This window comes from Oncorhynchus tshawytscha, linkage group LG29 (assembly GCF_018296145.1).
Source record: "Oncorhynchus tshawytscha isolate Ot180627B linkage group LG29, Otsh_v2.0, whole genome shotgun sequence".
NCBI classification, from domain to species: domain Eukaryota; kingdom Metazoa; phylum Chordata; class Actinopteri; order Salmoniformes; family Salmonidae; genus Oncorhynchus; species Oncorhynchus tshawytscha.
The window spans coordinates 8,993,974-9,014,095 of NC_056457.1; the positions used below are offsets into that span (position 1 = coordinate 8,993,974).

The 20,122-nt window shown below is 44.8% G+C and overlaps 1 protein-coding gene across 8 annotated transcripts in view; it reads left to right on the plus strand.

Moving 5' to 3' along the window:
• The first annotated feature begins 2,586 nt into the window (after window positions 1-2,586).
• Window positions 2,587-20,122, plus strand: part of si:ch211-285f17.1 (sickle tail protein homolog) — a 178,353-nt gene continuing 160,817 nt past the window's right edge. For 3 of the 8 annotated variants that reach the window (XM_024393080.2, XM_024393084.2, XM_024393085.2), the window contains exon 1: window positions 2,587-3,168. In XM_024393080.2, the coding sequence (XP_024248848.1) occupies window positions 2,829-3,168 (340 nt within the window). In that variant the 5' untranslated portion in view covers window positions 2,587-2,828. The remainder of the gene's footprint in view (window positions 3,169-20,122) is intronic. The other 5 variants (XM_024393079.2, XM_024393081.2, XM_024393077.2 and 2 more) reach the window with 4 other exon arrangements.

The window sequence follows — 20,122 nt, forward strand, 5'->3', positions numbered from 1 at the left end:
TGGTCAGATGAAACCAAAATATAACTTTTTGGTAAAAACTCAACTCGTCGTGTTTGGAGGACAAAGAATGCTGAGTTGCATCCAAAGAACACCATACCTACTGTGAAGCATGGGGGTGTAAACATCATGCTTTGGGGCTGTTTTTCTGCAAAGGGACCAGGACGACTGATCCATGTAAAGAAAAGACTGAATGGGGCCATGTATCGTGAGATTTTGAGTGAAAACCTCCTTCCATCAGCAAGGGCATTGAAGATGAAACGTGGCTGGGTCTTTCAGCATGACAATGATCCCAAACACACTGCCCGGGCAACGAAGGAGTGGCTTCGTAAGAAGCATTTCAAGGTCCTGGAGTGGCCTAGCCAGTCTCCAGATCTCAACCCCATAGAAAATCTTTGGGGGGAGTTGAAAGTCTGTTGCCCAGCAACAGCCCCAAAACATCACTGCTCTAGAGGAGATCTGCATGGAGGAATGGGCCAAACTACCAGCAACAGTGTGTGAAAACCTTGTGAAGACTTACAGAAAACGTTTGATCTCTGTCATTGCCAACAAAGGCTATATAACAAAGTATTGAGATAAACTTTTGTTATTGACCAAATACTTATTTTCCACCATAATTTGCAAAAGAATTCATTAAAAATCCTACAATGTGATTTTCTGGATTTTCTTTTTTTCTCATTTTGTCTGTCATAGTTGAAGTGTACCTATGATTATAATTACAGGCCACTCTCATCTTTTTAAGTGGGAGAACTTGCACAATTGGTGGCTGACTAAATACTTTTTTGCCCCACTGTATGTGAATCATACCGTGTGTGTGTGTGTGTGTGTGTGTGTGTGTGTGTGTGTGTGTGTGTGTGTGTGTGTGTGCGTGCGTCTCCACCGTCTCCAGATCAGTTATTTTGTTCTTCCTATTGGAGATCAAGGCATTGAAATGAGGACAGCCTGACCATGGGTCTGTCAGCATCTTGTTTCATACCCATACTGAAGTCTGAGATTGTGTTTATGGTTCTGCCCCAAATGGCACGCTATTTCCTATATACTGTAGTGCATGACCAATTACCAGAGACTTATGGACCCTGGCCAAAGGTAGTACACTATATAGGGAATAGGGTGCCAATTGGGATGTATCCTATACCTTAACTCAGGAGAGGAGTTAGTGCTGAGTGAGAGGATGAGCAGTGTGTACAGATGTAAAGAACATTTTGTGTAGGTTCTGAGGAGAGGGAGGAGAGGGAAGAGGAGAGACGGAGGAGAATGCCCCTCTGAAGCTCTCCGATCCCCAAATGAACTTCTTATGTCTTTTAAAAAATGTATCTCACCTTCACTGTTCTCTCTCTCCCCCTCTCCCTCTCTCTCTCGCTCTCTCTCTCATCTCTCAATGTTGCCTCTCACTGGTCTTACCCCCCCCTTTCTCTCCCTTTCTTTTATCTGAAGCTCTGTGTGGCAGCCTATCAGGGCCACACACACACCGTCCAGCGAAGCTTACTGTGCTCTACATTAATCCACCTTTCCTCTGTGCTCTTTAATTCTCTGTAAATTCCCCCAGTGAAGGGGTCTTATGTATATGTTAGAGTGTGTGTGTGAGAATGTGTGTGTGTGTGTGTGTGTATTCTGACTGCTTCCATTGTCAGGACATCGTCTTTTCTCACGCATGAGGAGGAGTGAAACTGAGCTGGAGGGACAGTGTGAACGAGGGAAGGAGAGAGAGAAAGGAGAAGGAAAGTGGGAGAGAGAGGGATGGGAGTTTGAGGTGAATCTGTCGATGGAGTGGTGAGCAGGAATGCGTGCAGCTGTGTGTGTGCTGGGCGGCTGAGCGGTGACGTGAAGCGGCTGACACACATCTGGAACGGCTTCAGCAGCTGCACCTGAAGAGGAGGGATCCCAAATCCTCCCGCTCTCTTTCTCTCTCCTGCTCTCTCCCTCGTGCTCTTTTTTTTCTCTCTCTCTCTCTCTCTCTCTCTCTCTCTCTCGCTCTCACTGTTCCTCTCTCTCTCTCTCTCCATATCCCTCTCTCTCTCCGTGTGTTTCGCCCGGTGCTCGCCCAAGCACTGGAACAGTTACATACTGAGCATCAGAAAAGCAGTGGAAGGGCAAAGAAGAGGAAACCCGAAAAAAGAAAGAGAAGAGGAAATAATTTTTTTTTAAAGAAGAAGGAGAACTACTGCGGAGCAGTGGAGAGAAGGAAAAGAGGAGACGGAAATAAAACTGCCTCGGACTAAGAACTGTCTGTGTTTGACAGGGTCGTCAATGAGAGAGGGAGTATGCAGGATTCAAGAAAAGGAGACGAGAGGGTGTGACAGATCGGGCGACAGAGAGGAAAGACAGTGGGTTATAGAGCTGGAATGCGCTGACACTAAGGACCTGGCTTCTTCTCTGCATTTGGCCCACCACCTCCTGCTGATCCACAGGTTTGAAGACTCACTCGCTCACGCACACATACATACACACACACACACACACACACCCACACACACGCACACAGCTCTGTTTGCTTTGGAGGATGAGCCCAGGAGGCCCTGCCAGGAGAAGAGTACACCTTCCAGGGACCTGTTGACTCTTCCCGCCCCTTCTCTCTCTCTCTCTCTCTCTCTCTCTCTCTCTCCTCCTCCTCCTCCCCTTCTGCCTTCCCAAAAGTGCCCTCTTCCCTCTGGCTGCTCAGCCCAGCCTACCTGCTCCAGTCAGGACTCGCAGAGCTGAGTGGGAGACACACTGAGGAGCCCTGAGACCTGGAATACCCGACCCTTTCACCTACCCCGGACCTGGCACTGACAGAGACTGAGAGAGACCGATAGACTGAGAGTCCCAGAGACCTTTCACTGACTTTCACCAGAATGTCTAAAGCTTCGAGGCTGGCTCGGCCCTCCTCGGTCGGTGCAGGATCCAAGCTGCCATCCTCCCGTAAGGAGGCTCCGGGAGGGGCCCGAGCCAGGGTGGTGAGTGTGGGGGAGAAGCTGATGAGGGCTGGCAGCGACGGGACCCTGACCAAGCAGAGGGCCCTGGCTGCACAGCAGCAGACAGACAAACAGCAGAGCCAGATGCAATCTCAGACCCAGTCCCAGAGCCAGAGCCAAAGCCACCTAAGCCAGGCACAGACTGGGGACACGGGGGCCCAACCCAAGAGTAGAATCAGCCCGCCTAAAGCCTCGGCCCTCCCACAGGGCTCTATGCACAGTAAGTACTGGACCACACTCATATTGCTTTACCACTGTGAGACTGGTGTGTACACCCTAGTGTCAAACTAGGGACATTGTTGGGTTTTCGTAGCCGGGGCTGCCACCAAGAGCTTGTGAAAAGCGAGAATCAACAACCTCTGAATAATCAGTCTCACACACAGAGTTTATGAGCATGTACTCCATTCTGTGTTGTTTTTTTGGTTGTAACTCTTGTACTGTAGTGTCATTAGTGTAATAGTAGCATAGTAATTGTAGTAGTTACAGTGGATGGGTGCTGGTCTAGTTTCAGTAGACTGGTGTTTCCCAAACTCAGTACTCAGGACCCCAAGCGGTGCACGTTTTGTTTTTTGCCCTAACACTACACAGCTGATTCAAATGATCAAACCTTCATGGTTAGTTGATTATTTGAACTAGCTGTGTAGTGCTAGGGCAACCCTGCAGTAGACATTGGCTGCCAGGGCAGTTTCCTTACACCCATGCTACTCAGTTTATGACTTTTTTTGCCCTGTGCATTTATCAGTGTGGTTGGCTACATTTCGTTAAGAGAGGATTAGTGGGCTATGTTTGTTGTGTGTGTATTGGTCAGACTGGTATGTTGTGTGGTCCAGGATTAGATCTACCTATCAGGGCTCGGCTTCCTGTCCTGTTCATCAGTCAGACTAGTGTGTTGTGTTGTGTATGGTCCAGGATTAGATCTACCTCTCAGGGTTCCGCTTCCTGTCCTGTTCATCAGTCAGACTAGTGTGCTGTGTTGTGTATGGTCCAGGATTAGATCTACCTATCAGGGCTCCGCTTCCTGTCCTGTTCATCAGTCAGACTAGTGTGTTGTGTTGTGTATGGTCCAGGATTAGATCTACCTATCAGGGCTCCGCTTCCTGTCCTGTTCATCAGTCAGACTAGTGTGTTGTGTTGTGTATGGTGCATGGATCAGATCAGCACTATGTATCCTATCCTGGGGGATGCTTGGGAGTCGAACACATTCCTCACCTGATCACATGACTGGAGCCCCGTCACATTGTTGTTATCTCTGTGGGGTGCGGATTAGGGAAGGGTGCAGGGGTCTGATCCCTCACTTTTGGCCACATCGTCACATTCCCACACCCCAGTGAGCTTAGATTTAGCACAAGAGGAGAGTTGAAGGATGTGTCCCAAAAGGCAGCCTATTCCCTTTATAGTGCACTGGTATCGCCCGGCCCTCGTTAAAAGTAGTGCACTATATAGGGAATAGGGTTCATTTGGGATGTACAATGAACCTGCCCATGGTTTTACCGTGCCATTGTCTTGAATTCTTGAAGGTTAAGTCTAAACCATAAGCAGGTAGTGTAGGAGGAACTTTTTAGGAAGAAGTTATTCCCTCTGTTTGTTTTGGTGAGTAGCTGGTATTCAGGTACAGGCGTATTGTGTAAACCCTCATGTTTATTTGAATGACAGACTGGCAGTGTTTTTGTTACGCTGCCTACGCCCTCTGTCAATCAAGATGTTTACTTGCAGTTACACACACACATGCACACAAACATTTACATTTACATTTTAGTCATTTAGCAGCCGCTCTTATCCAGAGTGACTTACACCCATTGCACCATGCACACGCGTGCGCACACACACACATACACACACACACACACACACACACACACACACACACACACACAGAGAGAGAGAGTATGTATCCCGTTATTTCGGGTGTGAGATCTGAGTTGTGTGTTTTTGGTCTAACTCCGAGACAGTCGGTTGGGGGAGGGGAGACGGGGGAGAGACGGGAGACAGACAGGGATTTGGCAGGGGGAGGGTGGTGGTAGAAGAGAGGGGAGGTGTGGGTGTGAGTCAAACTTTCGGGTGACAGAAGGAGGTCAGGAATGTGAGCAGGGCATGCTGGGAAGTCTGCAGATCTGTAGCACTGTGTTGTGTGTGTGTGTGTGTGTGTGTGTGTGTGAGACCCCCCCACACACACACACACTCACACACCTCCTTCCTCCCTCCGTTTCCCAGTTGTTCCTCCCTCCAGTATAAAGTCAGGTTGTGGGTTATGAGGGGCAGGTCTGTACTGGAAACCAGATGTCTCCCAGTCTGTGGCTCTGTGTGCTCACTCCAACCTCTTTACACAAACAGACCACTGGCCAGGAGGACTCCTGCCCTTCCTACATGCAAACGCCCACACAAACATACACACAAGTCTTCCTCTACCTCGGTGTCTGTGTCTCTCTCACTCTCTTTTTATTCCTACATGTATCTGTCTCTCCGTCTCTTCCTCTGCCTCTCCGTCTCTGTCTGTCTCCGTCTCTGTATCTCTCTTTCTCTCTCCCCCTCTTAATACTGAAGCGTTCACGTTTTTTACTCATCGCTCTTCTGAACTGAAGAATGACTTTAATCCATGTCACCGCACCACACACTCTAAGAAGACTTTCAAACAGAATACACGATCTGTGTATTGTTGCAGATGGAGGCTTGGAGGAGTCAGCTCCGTGTTTCTCTATGTGAGTCGGAGTGATGATGACGACAAAGACAGAATTCTCTTCACATTTCCTGCTGAGGCCTGCATACAAACGCTGCAGACGCTGTAAATATTCCATTGGTAGAGCTATTTTGGGTGCTGTTGTTGCTTTTTTGACAGCCCTCATTCACTGTCCGCCTGTCTCTCCTTGGAAAGTGCTTCAATGATTTAGCAATTTCTCTAAACAAATACACAGTGGCACTGGGATCATCTTAACCTCGTGTTTATCAACTCATTTAGGCGGCAGGTAGCCTAGCGGTTAGAAAGGTGATACAGCAGCCGGAGTTATCATCATAGCCTCGTACATTTCACTTCTTTATAGACCGATATCATCCATACAGGTTCCTAGGTCGAGCCCAGGTCCCATGTTGTCCTGGTTTCAGTCAAGACATCTAAGGCCAGGCATTGGGCATGAACACATCTGTGTTCCAAAATGGCACCCTGTTCCCTGTATAGTGCATAATGGCCGGGAACGGAGCAAACCATGTGTTTAATGTATTTGATACCATTCCACAAATTCTGCTTCAGTCATTACCTCGAGCCCATTGCCACCAACCTCCTGTGCATGACAGGTGATTCACTTGTTAAATTCACCCATTAAATTCACTCCAATCAGTGTAGATGAAGGGGAGGATTTTTAAGCCTTGAGATAATTGAGACATGTATTGTGTATGTGTGCCATTCAGAGGGTGAATGGGCAAGACAAAATATTTAAGTGCCTTTGAATGGGGTAAGGTAGGAGGTGCCAGGCACACCAAATCAAATCACATTTTATTGGTCACATACACACGGTTAGCAGATGTTATTGCGAGTGTAGCGAAATGCTTGTGCTTCTAGTTCCGACAGTGCAGCAATATCTAACAAGTAATATCTAACAATTCCACAACAAATAACTAATGGAATAAGGAATGGAATGGAATAAGAATATATAAATAGAAATATAATGATGAGCAATGACACAGTGGCATTGGCTAAGATGCAATAGATAGTATAGAATACAGTATATACATATGAGATGAGTTATGCAAGACAAGTAAACATAATTAAAGTGGCATTATTAAAGTGACTAGTGTTCCATTTATTAAAGTGGCCAATGATTTCAAGTCTGTATGTCAGGCAGCAGCCTCTCTGTGCTAGTGATGGCTGTTTAACAGTCTGATGGCCTTGAGATAGAAGCTGTTTTTCATTCTCTCGACCCCAGCTTTGATGCACCTGTAATGACCCCGCCTTCTGGCTGGTAGCCGGGTGAACAGGCAGTGGCCCAGGTGGTTGTTGTCCTTGATGATCTTTTTGGCCTTCCTGTTACATCGGGTGCTGTAGGTGTCCTGGAGGCCAGGTAGTTTGCACCCGGTGATGTGTTGTGCAGACCTCACTACCCTCTGGAGAGCCCTGCAGTTGTCGATGGTGCAGTTGCCGTACCAGGCGGTGATACAGCCTGGCAGGATGCTCTCAATTGTGCTTCTGTAAAGGTTTGAGGTTTTTAGGTGACAAGCCATATTTCTTCAGCCTTCTGAGGTTGAACAGGCGCTGTTGCACCTTCTTCGCCACACTGTCTGTGTGGGTGGACCATTTCAGTTTGTCAGTGATGTGTGTGCCGAGGAACTTAAAACTTTCCACTTTCTCCACTGCTGTTCTGTCGATGTGGATAGGGGAGGCTCCCTCTGCTGTTTCCTGAAGTCCACGATCATTTCCCTTGTTTTGTTGATGTTGAGTGAGAGGTTATTTTCCTGACACCTGACATCCTCCTGACATCCTCCCTGTAGGCTGTCTAGTCGTTGTTGGTAATCAAGCCTAGCACTATTGTGTCGTCTGCAAACTTGATGATTGAGTTGGAGGCATACATGGCTACGCAGTCATGGGTGAACAGGGAGTACAGGAGGGGGCTGAGCACGCACCCTTGTGGGGCCCCAGTGTTGAGGATCAGCGAAGTGGAGATGTTGTTTCCTACCTTCACCACCTGGGGGTGGCCCTTAAAAAAGTCAAGGACCCAAATGCACAGGTCGGGGTTGAGACCCAGGGCCTCAAGCTTAATGATGAGCTTGGAGGATACTATGGTGTTGAAGAGATTATAGTCAATGAACAGCATTCTTATGTAGGTATTCCTCTTGTCCAGATGAGATAGGGCAGTGTGCAGTGGTGGCAGGTCGAGTTGGTGGTACTGTATTATCCTCAAAGCATGCTAAAAAGGTATTTAGTTTGTCTGGAAGCAAGACGTTGGTGTCCCTGATGTGGCTGATTTTTCCTTTTATAGTCCATGATTGTCTGTAGACCCTGCCACTTAAGTCTCGTTTCTGAGCCGTTGAATTGCGACTCCACTTTTGTCTCTCTACCGACATTTTGCTTGTTTGATTGCCTTGCGGAGAGAATAATTACACTGTTTATAATCGGGAATATTCCCAGTCACCTTTCCATGGTTAAATGCGGGGGTTCACTCTTTCAGTTTTGCGCAAATGCCGCCATCTATCCAGAGTTTCTGGTTAGGGTAGGTTTTAATAGTCAGAGTAGGTACAATATCTCCTATACACTTCCTTATGAACTCACTTACCGATTCAGCTTTTACTTCAATATTATTCTCTGAGGCTACCCGGAACATATCCCAGTCTGTGTGATCAAAACAATCTTGAAGCGTGGATTCCGATTGGTCAGACCAGCGTTGAATAGTCCTTAGCACGGGTACTTTCTGTTTGAGTTTCTGCCTATAGGAAGGGAGGAGCAAAATGTAGTCGTGATCAGATTTGCTGAAAGGAGGGCCTTGTAAGCATTGTGGAGGTTAGAGTAGCAATGGTCCAGTGTTTTTCCAGCTTGAGTGCTACAGTCGAGTTGCTGATAGAATTTAGGTAGCCTTGTTCTCAAATTTGCTTTTTTTAAATCCCCAGCTACAATAAATGCAGCCTCATGATATTTGGTTTCCAGTTTGCAAGTCCAGTGAAGTTCCTTGAGGGCCGTCATGGTATCGGCTTGAGGAGGTATATACACAGCTGTGACAATAACCAAAGAAAATTCTCTTGAGTGATAATACGGTCGGCATTTGATTGTGAGGAATTCTAGGTCAGGTGAACAAAAATACTTCAGTTCCTGTATGTTGGTACAATTACACCACGAGTCGTTAATCGTGAAACATACACCTGTGCCCTTCTTCTTCCCGGAGAGATGTTTATTCCTGTCGGTGCGACGCACTGAGAAGCCAGGTGACTGTACCAACTCCAACAGCATATCCCGAGGGAGCCATGTTTCTGTGAAACAGAGTATGTTACAATCCCTGATGTCTCTCTGGAAAGCAACCCGTGTCCTGATTTCGTCAAACTTGCTATCTAGGGACTGGACATTAGTCAGTAATATACTCGGGAGTGGTAGGTGGTGTACGTGCCTCTGAATTCTGACCAGGAGACCGCTCCGTCTTCCTCTTCTACAGTGGAGTTGTTTTGGGTCGGCCTCAAATGCCCTGAGTGGTGCGGACAAAGGATCCGCTTCGGGAAAGTTGTATTCCTAGTTGTAGTGCTGATATTGACGTCGCTCTGATATCCAATAGTTCTTCCCAGCTGTATGTAATAATGCTTAAGATTTTCTGGGCAATAATGTAAGAAATAATACATTAAAAAAACAATATATTGCAAAGTTTCCTAAGGACTAGAAGCGAGCCAGCCCTCTCTGTCGGCGCCATCTTGTGACACCGGTTTGTGTCAAGAGCTGCTGAGTTTTTCACACTCAACAGTTTTCTGTGTGTATCAGGAAGGGTCCACCATGCAAAGGACATCCAGCCAACTTGACACAACTGTGGGAAGCATTGTAGTCAACATGGGCCAGCATCCCTGTGGAATGCTTTCATCACCTTGTAGAGACCATGCCCCAAAACATTTTAATTTATTTAACTAGGCAAGTCAGTTAAGAACAAATTATCATTTACAATGACGAACTACCCCGGCCAAACCCTAACGATGCTGGGACAATTGTGCGCCGCGCTTTGGGACTCCCAATCATGGCCGATTATGATACAGCCTGGAATCCAACCAGGGTCTGACACCTCTCGCACTGATATGCAGTGCCTTAGACAGCTGCACCACTCAGGAGCCCACATTGAAGCTGTTCTGAGGGCAAATTGGGTGCAACTCAATGTTAGGAATGTGTTCCTCATGTTTGGTATGCTCACTGTATAATTAATATGGTGCCATTTGGGACGTAGCCCACGGCTACAGCAGAGGTACGGAGGTGGGTCTGGCGCTGAAGTTGCGTGGCTGTGGCCGGATGATAAGCGTGTGTGACAGGTGACATTTCGGGCGTGTGTTAAGTCTAATGAATTGACGTAGGCCACAGGGCCAGGACTTTAACTGAAGCTGAAAGCCTACAGTTTTCCCCTGGTAGACCTCTGTAGTCTAGTGGTAACGCACCTGGCCAGGCACATTTGTACTGCTCCCCACCGGAGACTGGGGTTCAATCCCAGCGTCCACTTTCAAATGTACTCCCACTTGCCTGTCGTCTTGGCTGCTGTGGAAATCTCTGCTCCATCAGAGAAGGCCAGGGAGTGTACCAGAACCCAGTTGGCTAAGCTGGACTTTTTTAATGACACATCTGGCAGTGTTAAGGCTCTGGAGCATCTGAGGCATGCACTGATAACAGGAGAGAGAGAGAGAGAGAGAGCCACAGAGAGAGAGAGAGAGAGACTGCTATTATCAACCAACTAGTCTCCAATCTCCAAGCCCCCACACACTTATCTCTTTCTCTCTCTCCTCTAGCCTAGCTGTGAGTGTTTCATTCTGCCCAGGTTGGTGCTTTGATCCTAAGCCACACTCTGCTTGTTATTGATTCCACGGTGGTCTTGGGTATGAGGTAAAATACACCTACAGGTCATGTCAACTTTCTCAGTTGTTTTTTTAGTTTTTTTTTTTAGAGTGAGGGCAGATGAGTCAAAAGCAGCAAGGGGGAAAAGTTCAAGTCACAATGTCTACAGTTACTTATGTCCTTAGTTATCCAGGCAATTGTATAAGGAGGCATCTTTTGTTGTTCTTGTCTAGTGTATGGCGTGCAGACTTTAATAAGGGGGTTTGTCTGTGCTTGAATGTGAGGGCATTCACTTCAGTTTCCCGTGAAGCATCAGAGATCAGAATGCACTTTGAGACTGTGTGTGTGTGCGTGTTTTGTGCGCGTTTGTGTGTGCATAAGTGTGTGTGCCAGCATGTGTTTGACCGAGAAAGCACAACTACTGTATAATGTAAGGTCTAAGTGAAAACCACCTATTTGTGGTGTGTGTGTGTGTGTGTGTGTGTGTCATATGGGGGTAAAGCAGAGCAGGCCCTTGCCTGTTCACAGCCTATTATTGTTTGTGTTGCTCTCAATGGTCTGTTAAAGGATTGTATTTCAGATCAAGGTTTTGACACAGGAGCGTGCATGGCTGCCTATGGCGGCACCCGGTTATTCCAAGCTTGAACCCTACAAGCGGAGTCATTCCATACATATGTTCCATGGTAATTTGTTCTCGACTGACGCGTTCTGATTTATGGGTGGAAAAAACGCTACGTTAAAACAAGCTAAAACAAGTTCAATCCAAATGTAATTTTAGTGGGAGATGAGATCGGTTTCCTGGAAATCGAAAAAATTAAGCAAAGAAAGAGGATTAGATTAATGAATGCCTCTCATTACCCATAAAGCTCTCTGGTTTATCTAAGATTTAGACTTTGCTGAACTTGACTAACTTTGGCCAGACTGTAAGCTTTATAATAGACCGTCATAACACACTTGCCCACATTAAATGGCCCTCAAAGATTCTTCATTTGTGGTTGCCATCTTTCATTACACATCTCTCACTAAACTGTGTTTTGAAATGACTTCATTTGCCTCAGAGTTTGTTTGTATAAATATCTAATGTGTAGCACCATTGACTAAGCAGCAGTTTGGACATATTTTACACAAAGGTCTGCCAAAGGGGAATTACATGGGGAGGGGGATCACAGACAATACACGGTATGTATTCCAAATGGCACCCTATTCACTATTAGTGCACTACTTTTGACCATAGCCCTATTGACCCTGGTCAAAAGTAGTGCACCACATAGGGAATAGGACGCAATTTGTGATGCTAAGAAGGTTATGAAAAAAGCCTGTGCTAATGCGTTAGTGAGTAAATGGGAGATTGTGATAAACGTCAGACTTTGGCAGACCTCTAGCACAGGAGGAGATGTAATTAGACACCAGATAGGAATAATCTCACAGTCAGACAAACTCAGCCAATGTAGAACTCAAAGACCTCCACTTCTTGCGGATTATGGGAAGAAGACGTTGCATGGTCGCCATGGCAGCAGGGAAACTTTCTTCGGAAAGACAAGCCATGTTCAAGAGCATCAAATCTATGATGCATTGTGGGTAAGTTGTGACAAACCTATCTACAAATATTAGTAGTTAGTAGTTAGTTTTTGATGCAAGGTGATTTGTTGATCAGTCAGTCGGGAGTCACCTGCGCTGTCAGCTACAATGTCAAAAAAAGCCCATACCTTAGTCGACCATAGGCTTGTCAAATCAAATTTATTTATATAGCCCTTCTTACAGCAGCTGATATCTCAAAGCGCTGTACAGAAACCCAGCCTAAAACCCCAAACAGCAAGCAATGCAGGTGTAGAAGCACGGTGGCTAGGAAAAACTCCCTAGAAAGGCCAAAACCTAGAGAGGAACCAGGCTTTGAGGGGTGGCCAGTCCTTTTCTGGCTGTGCCGGGTGGAGATTATAACAGAACATGGCCAAGATGTTCAAATGTTCATAAATGACCAGCATGGTCAAATAATAGTAATCACAGTAGTTGTCGAGGGCGCAGTAAGTCAGCACCTCAGGAGTAAATGTCAGTTGGCTTTTCATAGCCAATCATTAAGAGTATCTCTACCGCTCCTGCTGTCTCTAGAAAGTTGAAAACAGCAGATCTGGGACAGGTAGCACATCTGGTGAACAGGTTAGGGTTCCATAGCCGCAGGCAGAACAGTTGAAACTGGAGCAGCAGCATGGCCAGGTGGACTGGGGACAGCAAGGAGTCATCATGCCAGGTAGTCCTGATGCATGGTCCTAGGGCTCAGGTCCTCCTAGAGAAAGACAGAAAGAGAGAAAGAGAGAATTGGAGAGAGCATACTTAAATTCACACAGGAAACCGGATAAGACAGGAGAAGTACTCCAGATATAACAAACTGACCCTAGCCCCCGACACATAAACTACTGCAGCATAAATACTGGAGTCTGAGACAGGAGGGGTCAGGAGACACTGTGGCCCCATCCAATGATACCCCCAGACAGGGCCAAACAGGAAGGATATAACCCCACCCACTTTGCCAAGTACAGCCCTCACACCACTAGAGGGATATTTTCAGAGGCAGAGAATCCCAGTGGAGAGAGGGGAACCGGCCAGGCAGAGACAGCAAGGGTGGTTCGTTGCTCCAGAGCCTTTCGTTTACCTTCACACTACTGGGCCAGACTACACTCAATCATATGACCCACTGAAGAGATAAGTCTTCAGTAAAGACTTAAAGGTTGAGACCGAGTCTGCGTCTCTCACATGGGTAGGCAGACCGTTCCATAAAAATGGAGCTCTATAGGAGAAAGCCCTGCCTCCAGCTGTTTGCTTAGAAATTCTAGGAACAATAAGGAGGCCTGCGTCTTGTCACCGTAGCGTACGTGTAGGTATGTACGGCAGGACCAAATCAGAAAGATAGGTAGGAGAAAGCCCATGTAATGCTTTGTAGGTTAGCAGTAAAACCTTGAAATCAGCCCTTGCCTTAACAGGAAGGCCGTGTAGGGAGGCTACCACTGGAGTAATATGATCACATGTTTTGGTTCAAGTCAGGATTCTAGTAGCCGTATTTAGCACTAACTGCAGTTTATTTAGTGCTTTATCCAGGTAGCCGGAAAGTAAAGCATTGCAGTAGTTTATCCTAGAAGTAACAAAAGCATGGATGAATTTTTCTGCATCATTTTTGGACAGAAAGTTTCTGATTTTTGCAATGTTACGTAGATGGAAAAAAGCTGTCCTTGAAACAGCCTTGATATGTTCGTCAAAAGAGAGATTAGGGTCCAGAGTAACGCCAAGGTCCTTCACAGTTTTATTTGAGACGACTGTACAACCATCAAGATTAATTGTCAGATTCAACAGAAGATCTCTTTGTTTCTTGGGACCTAAAACACGCATCTCTGTTTTGTCCGAGTTTAAAAGTAGAAAGTTTGCAGCCCTCCACTTCCTTATGTCTGAAACACAGGCTTCTAGCGAGGGCAATTTTGGGGCTTCAACATGTTTCATTGAAATGTACAGCTGTGTGTCATCCACATTGCAGTGAAAGTTAACATTATGTTTTCGAATGACATCCCCCAAGAGGTAAAATATATAGTGAAAACAATAGTGGTCCTAAACGGAACCTTGAGGAACACCGAAATTTACAGTTGATTTGTCAAAGGACAAACCATTCACAGAGACAAACTGATATCATTTTCCGACAGATAAGATATAAACCAGGCCAGAACTTGTCCATGTAGACCAATTTGGGTTTCCAATCTCTCCAAAAGAATGTGGTGATTCGATATAGGCCAATAGTTTTTTATATTTTCTGGGTCAAGGTTTGGCTTTTTCAAGAGAGGCTTTATTACTGCCACTTTTAGTGAGTTTGGTACACATCCGGTGGATAGAGAGCCGTTTATTATGTTCAACATAGGAGGGCCAAGCACAGGAAGCAGCTCTTTCAGTAGTTTAGTTGGTTTAGGGTCCAGTATGCAGCTTGAAGGTTTAGAGGCCATGATTATTTTCATCATTGTGTCAAGAGATATAGTACTAAAACACTTGAGTGTCTCTCTTGATCCTAGGTCCTGGCAGAGTTGTGCAGACTCAGGACAACTGAGCTTTTTAGGAATATGCAGATTTAAAGAGGAGTCCGTAATTTGCTTTCTAATGATCATGATCTTTTCCTCAAAGAAGCTCATGAAATTATTACTGCTGAAGTGAAAGCCATCCTCACTTGGGGAATGCTGCTTTTTAGTCAGCTTTGCGACAGTATCAAAAAGAAATTTCTGATTGTTCTTATTTTCCTCAATTAAGTTGGAAAAATAGGATGATCGAGCAGAGGGCTCTTCGATACTGCACGGTACTGTCTTTCCAAGCTAGTCGAAAGACTTCCAGTTTGGTGTGGCGCCATTTCCGTCCCACATTTCTGGAAGCTTGCTTCAGAGCTCGGGTATTTTCTATATACCAGGGAGCCAGTTTCTTATGACAAATGTTTTTAGTTTTTAGGGGTGCAACTGCATCTAGGGTATTGCGCAAGGTTAAATTGAGTTCCTCAGTTAGGTGGTTAACTGATTTTTGGCTAGGCAGAGGGAGTCTGGAAGGGCATCAAGGAATCTTTGTGTTGTCTGAGAATTTATAGCACGACTTTTCATGCTCTTTGGTTGGGGCCTGAGCAGATTATTTGTTGCGATTGCAAACTTAATAAAATGGTGGTCCGATAGTCCAGGATTATGAGGAAAAACATTAAGATCCACAACATTTATTCCATGGGACAAAACTAGGTCCAGAGTATGACTGTGACAAGAGACACGTTGGACAATAACCACTGAGTCGATGATGGCTCTGAAAGCCTTTTGGAGTGGGTCTGTGGACTTTTCCATGTGAATATTAAACTCACCAAAAATGTGAATACTATCTGCTATGACTACAAGGTCCGATAGGAATTCAGGGAACTCAGTGAGGAACGCTGTATATGGCCCAGGAGGCCTGTAAACAGTAGCTATAACAAGTGATTGAGTAGGTTGCATTGATTCCATGACTAGAAGCTCAAAAGACGAAAATGTCATTTTTGTTTTTGTGTAAATTGAAATTTGCTATCGTAAATGTTAGCAACACCTCCGCCTTTGCGGGATGCACAGGGGATATGGTCACTAGTGTAACCAGGAGGTGAGGCCTCATTTAACATAGTAAATTCATCAGGCTTAAGCCATGTTTCAGTCAGGCCAATCACATCAAGATTATGATCAGTGATTAGTTCAATGACTATAATTGCCATTGAAGTGAGAAATCTAACATTAAGTTGCCCTATTTTGAGATGTGAGGCATCATGATCTCTTTCAATAATGGCAGGAATGGAGGAGGTCTTGTTATCCTAGTGAGATTGCTAAGGCGAACACCGCCATGTTTAGTTTTGCCCAACCTAGGTCGAGGCACAGACACTGTCTCAATGGGGATAGCTGAGCTGACAACACCGACTGTGCTAGTGGCAGACTCCACTAAGCTGGCAGGCTGGCTAACAGCCTGCTGCCTGGCCTGCACCCTATTTCATTGTGGAGCTAGAGGAGTTAGAGCCCTGTCTGTTGGTAGATAAGATGAGAGCACCCCTCCAGCTAGGATGGAGTCCGTCACTCCTCAGCAGGCCAGGCTTGGTCCTGTTTGTGGGTGAGTCCCAGAAGGAGGGCCAATTATCTACAAATTCTATCTTTTGGGAAGGGCAAAAAAACAGTTTTCAACCAGCGTTGAGTTGTGAGACTCTGCTGTAGAGCTCATCACTCCCCCTAACTGGGAGGGGGCCAGAGACAATTACTCAATGCCAACACATCTTTCTAGCTGATTTACCCGCTGAAGCTATGTTGCGCTTGGTGACCTCTGACTGTTTCATCCTAACATCGTTGGTGCTGACGTGGATAACAATATCTCTATACACTCGCCAGTTTTAGCTTTAGCCAGCACCATCTTCAGATTAGCCTAAACGTTGGTAGCCCTGCCCCCTGGTAAACAGTGTATGATCGCTGGATGATTCGTTTTAAGTCTAATACTGTGGGTAATGGAGTCGCCAATGACTAGCGTTTTCAATTTGTCAGAGCTAATGGTGGGAAGCTTCGGCGTCTCAGACCCCGTAACGGGAGGAGTAGAGACAAGAGAAGGCTCGGCCTCAGACTCCGACTCGCTGCTTAATGGGGAAAACCGGTTGAAAGTTTATGTCGGCTGAATGAGCGACACCGATTGAGCATTCCTACAGCATTTCCCTCCAGAAGCCATGAGAAAGTTGTCCGGCTGCGGGGGGATTTATACTACTACCTGTACTTACTGGTGGCACAGACACTGTTTCATCCTTTCCTACACTGAAATTACCCTTGCCTAACGATTGTGTCTGAAGCTGGGCTCGCAGCACCGCTATCCTCGCCGTAAGGCGATTGTTCTCCTGTATATTATTAGTACAGCGACTGCAATTAGAAGGCATCATGTTAATGTTACTACTTAGCTTCGGCTGTTGGAGGTCCTGACGAACCATGTCCAGATAAAGCGTCCAGAGTGAAAAAGTTGAATGAAAAAAAGTTTAGTGAGGGAGAAACTAAAAATATAAACGGTAATTAAAAAGAAAAAAATGTAAAGTTGTCAGGTAGCAACGTAAGGTTGGCAACAAAATGCACAGCAACACGTAAACAAGTCTGCAAGTTGTGACCGGAATGGCTACCTGGTTGGCTTAGGGCCTCTCAGTACGAGTCAGCGTGTGAGATGGTGTGAGATCATCATCATGTCCAAGTTGTTAACTCTAGTAGAGATTTATAGCTCCACTATTGTTCTTTAATGACTGGACGCCTATGTGTCATCCTTCAATCCAAACAGTATAGAATCAGGTCACTGAGCAAGAAGAAGTTTGTGAGTGTTTGAGAGAGTCTGAGTGGGATACCTTGTTTGGTCTAGATTGAGTTATTCATTTAAGCTCTAGCTTGAGGCGGCGTGTTACTTCACCATGAGTCTCCTGGTAGAGAGAGATCTCTGAAACAGTGACAGGTTCAGCATTGGGAGTAGGTCTGCTCCATGTCAGCTGTCATAGGTAACCTAGCAGTATGGAGAAGAAGGTGCTCTCTGTGTCCATAAGTATCCAGATATCTGTCCGTTGACAAGTTTGAATCCTTCTCGACTGTAATGTGAGTTGTGGATTAAAATAAAGTACTTCAAGTGTGTGTGTGTGTGTGTCAGTGGCGATGTGTGTCAGTATACGTTATTTTATTTGGCCTATGAGCTCTAAAAATGAACAAAAATACAATCAAGAGGATCCACTTGTATTAACAATATACCAACGCACAGACAGTACATTGTGCAAAACAAAACAACCCTTGCAATTTTAACTGGAATGACTATGGTCTATTACTGAACTGTTTGTTTAAAATAAATATTTGAATGGGAAGAGACTGTCACTGGCAAACATGGTTACAGACCAAACAACATTATATAGTATCCCCTCCTTGTGAAGAAAAGCACATGAGCTAATTATAATACACAATATAAGCAAAACAATGAAATAATTCCAACATTACCTAAAATGATGAATAAGATAGGTCTATGTAAGCAATATAACAATTGAGATGTACAAACTATAGTATAGGGAACGATGAGCGGATAAGAGGCAAGCCGTAATTTTGATTAAGACATTAGTGAGCGAGTAGTCGATAGAACTATTTGTTCAGCACTTTTGAAATGTACAGCGACAGAATTCAGAACACGGGCCGTTCTTACAGTATTCTCCCTGTACGCCAAGTCAGATCCGTAGTATAAATAACGGGGACATATAAGCAGACGATAAAAGCTCTTACAATATTCAACGATGACATTTCTCTAAAACAGGCTATAGGCTACATGTGCACCACCAAGTCAGAACAGTAGGTGAAATGATGAGGCGGTGTGGGACGAAATTCATTAGATGAGACACATGGGATAATAACAGCTTACTACACAACATACACTTAATATTACTTTCTTAGCTACAGTATACATATCTCCCTGGCATATTACATCATTTATGCAGCAGTATACAATACATATTTTTGGACTAACCAATGTTGTTCTGTGCTCATTTGAACATGTCGCCACAGTCGTTTTTGTTAGCAAACTTAGTCATCAAATTTGTCATCAAAGTCTAGCATTCTCTGGATTGATGGTGCTTTCAAGACAACTGCAAACTTGTGGAAAAAAACATGGTCACATCATGACTTCAGTGATCTTCAATTCAGAGCTCTAGAAAGAGTCCTGAGTTCCTGACTTCCGAGTTGGATGGCCATTCACAACGTATTTTCCCAGTCCAAGCTCGTTTTTTCAGAGTTCCCAGTTGTCCTGAATGCATTGAAGTCTTAGATTTCCCAGTTCCAAGTTTCCAGTTGTTTTTAATGCGGCAGAAGTCATGCTGGATTGAAAGCATGGCCAATGTATCCAACCTTTTCTGGCCCATGGTGTAGCGTGTGAATGTTTATCCTTTTAAGCTTAGACAAGAGACCCTTTTAGACAGATGTTTTAAATCCTTAAACCCAGACTTGGACCACACATCCTCTCCAACGAATAACAGGCAGGTGAAGCAAAATATTGATTGCTTTGCAACACTTGCAGTTAGCCATTCAATCTGTCCAAACTACTCATTGTTGAATTTGCGATTTTCAACTTGTTGTGTAATGTTTATGTCCAATGGCCAATGACCACTGATATGTTTTATCTATACTTTCTCTTCATATGACAAGGATTGAAAAGGATTTGCCAGTAGATTGTCAACGTGATTCATGATGATGACTGCTTGTCTAGCTTGCTAGCTAAGATTGTGAAAGTATGACGTTGACATGATCAGTCCAATCAAAGCTACAGTAGATATAATGGGATTTGACGTAATTTTATCTGTGGACAATGACCTTGAGCCTTCTTGGACGGGCACTTCTAATGTAAATCTATGGCAGCACCCAAGGGGGTGTGAACTGCCTAGCCCTCCCTGTAGATTTGGCAGTGACGTAGTGTCCCCATGAGTGACAGAACACTAAGCCAATCACGGCACAACTAGAGAAGATTACCAATGCCTGCGCTCTGTATTTTTGCTGGCTGCCCCTCCACCACAGAAAGCACTGAGCTAGGCTGAAACACCTGCATTTTGAAGCTGCATTACTCAAGAAAGAGACCATGTTTGTATGCAGCTTTATAAACTGAAGGATTGTAGTTTTTCTTACATTGTTTGCAAACTGATATGTGACTCGAATTAATGTCCAAAAAACATTCAAAACAGGCTAAACTAATTACATACACTTTACATGTATTACATTACATGTATTTTACATGTACACTGTACTCAGAAAGTATTCAGACCCATTTTCTTTTTCCACATTTTGTTAAGTTACAGCCTTATTTTTAAATGGATTAAAACATTTGTTAAAAATCCTCAGCAATCGTCACACAATACCCGATAATGACAAAGCAAAAACGGGTTTTTAGAATTTTTGCAAATGTCCCAATACTTTCTGAATGCACTGTACATATATGTTTTATACTAACATTCAAAAGTTTGGGGTTACTTAGAAATGTCCTTGTTTTTGAAAGAAAAGCACATTTCTTGTCCATTAAAATAATATCAAATTGATCAGAAATACAGTATAGACATTGTTAATGTTGTAAATGACTATTGTAGCTGGATTTTTTGTTGTTGTTATGGAATATCTACGTAGGTGTACTGAGGCCCATTATCAGC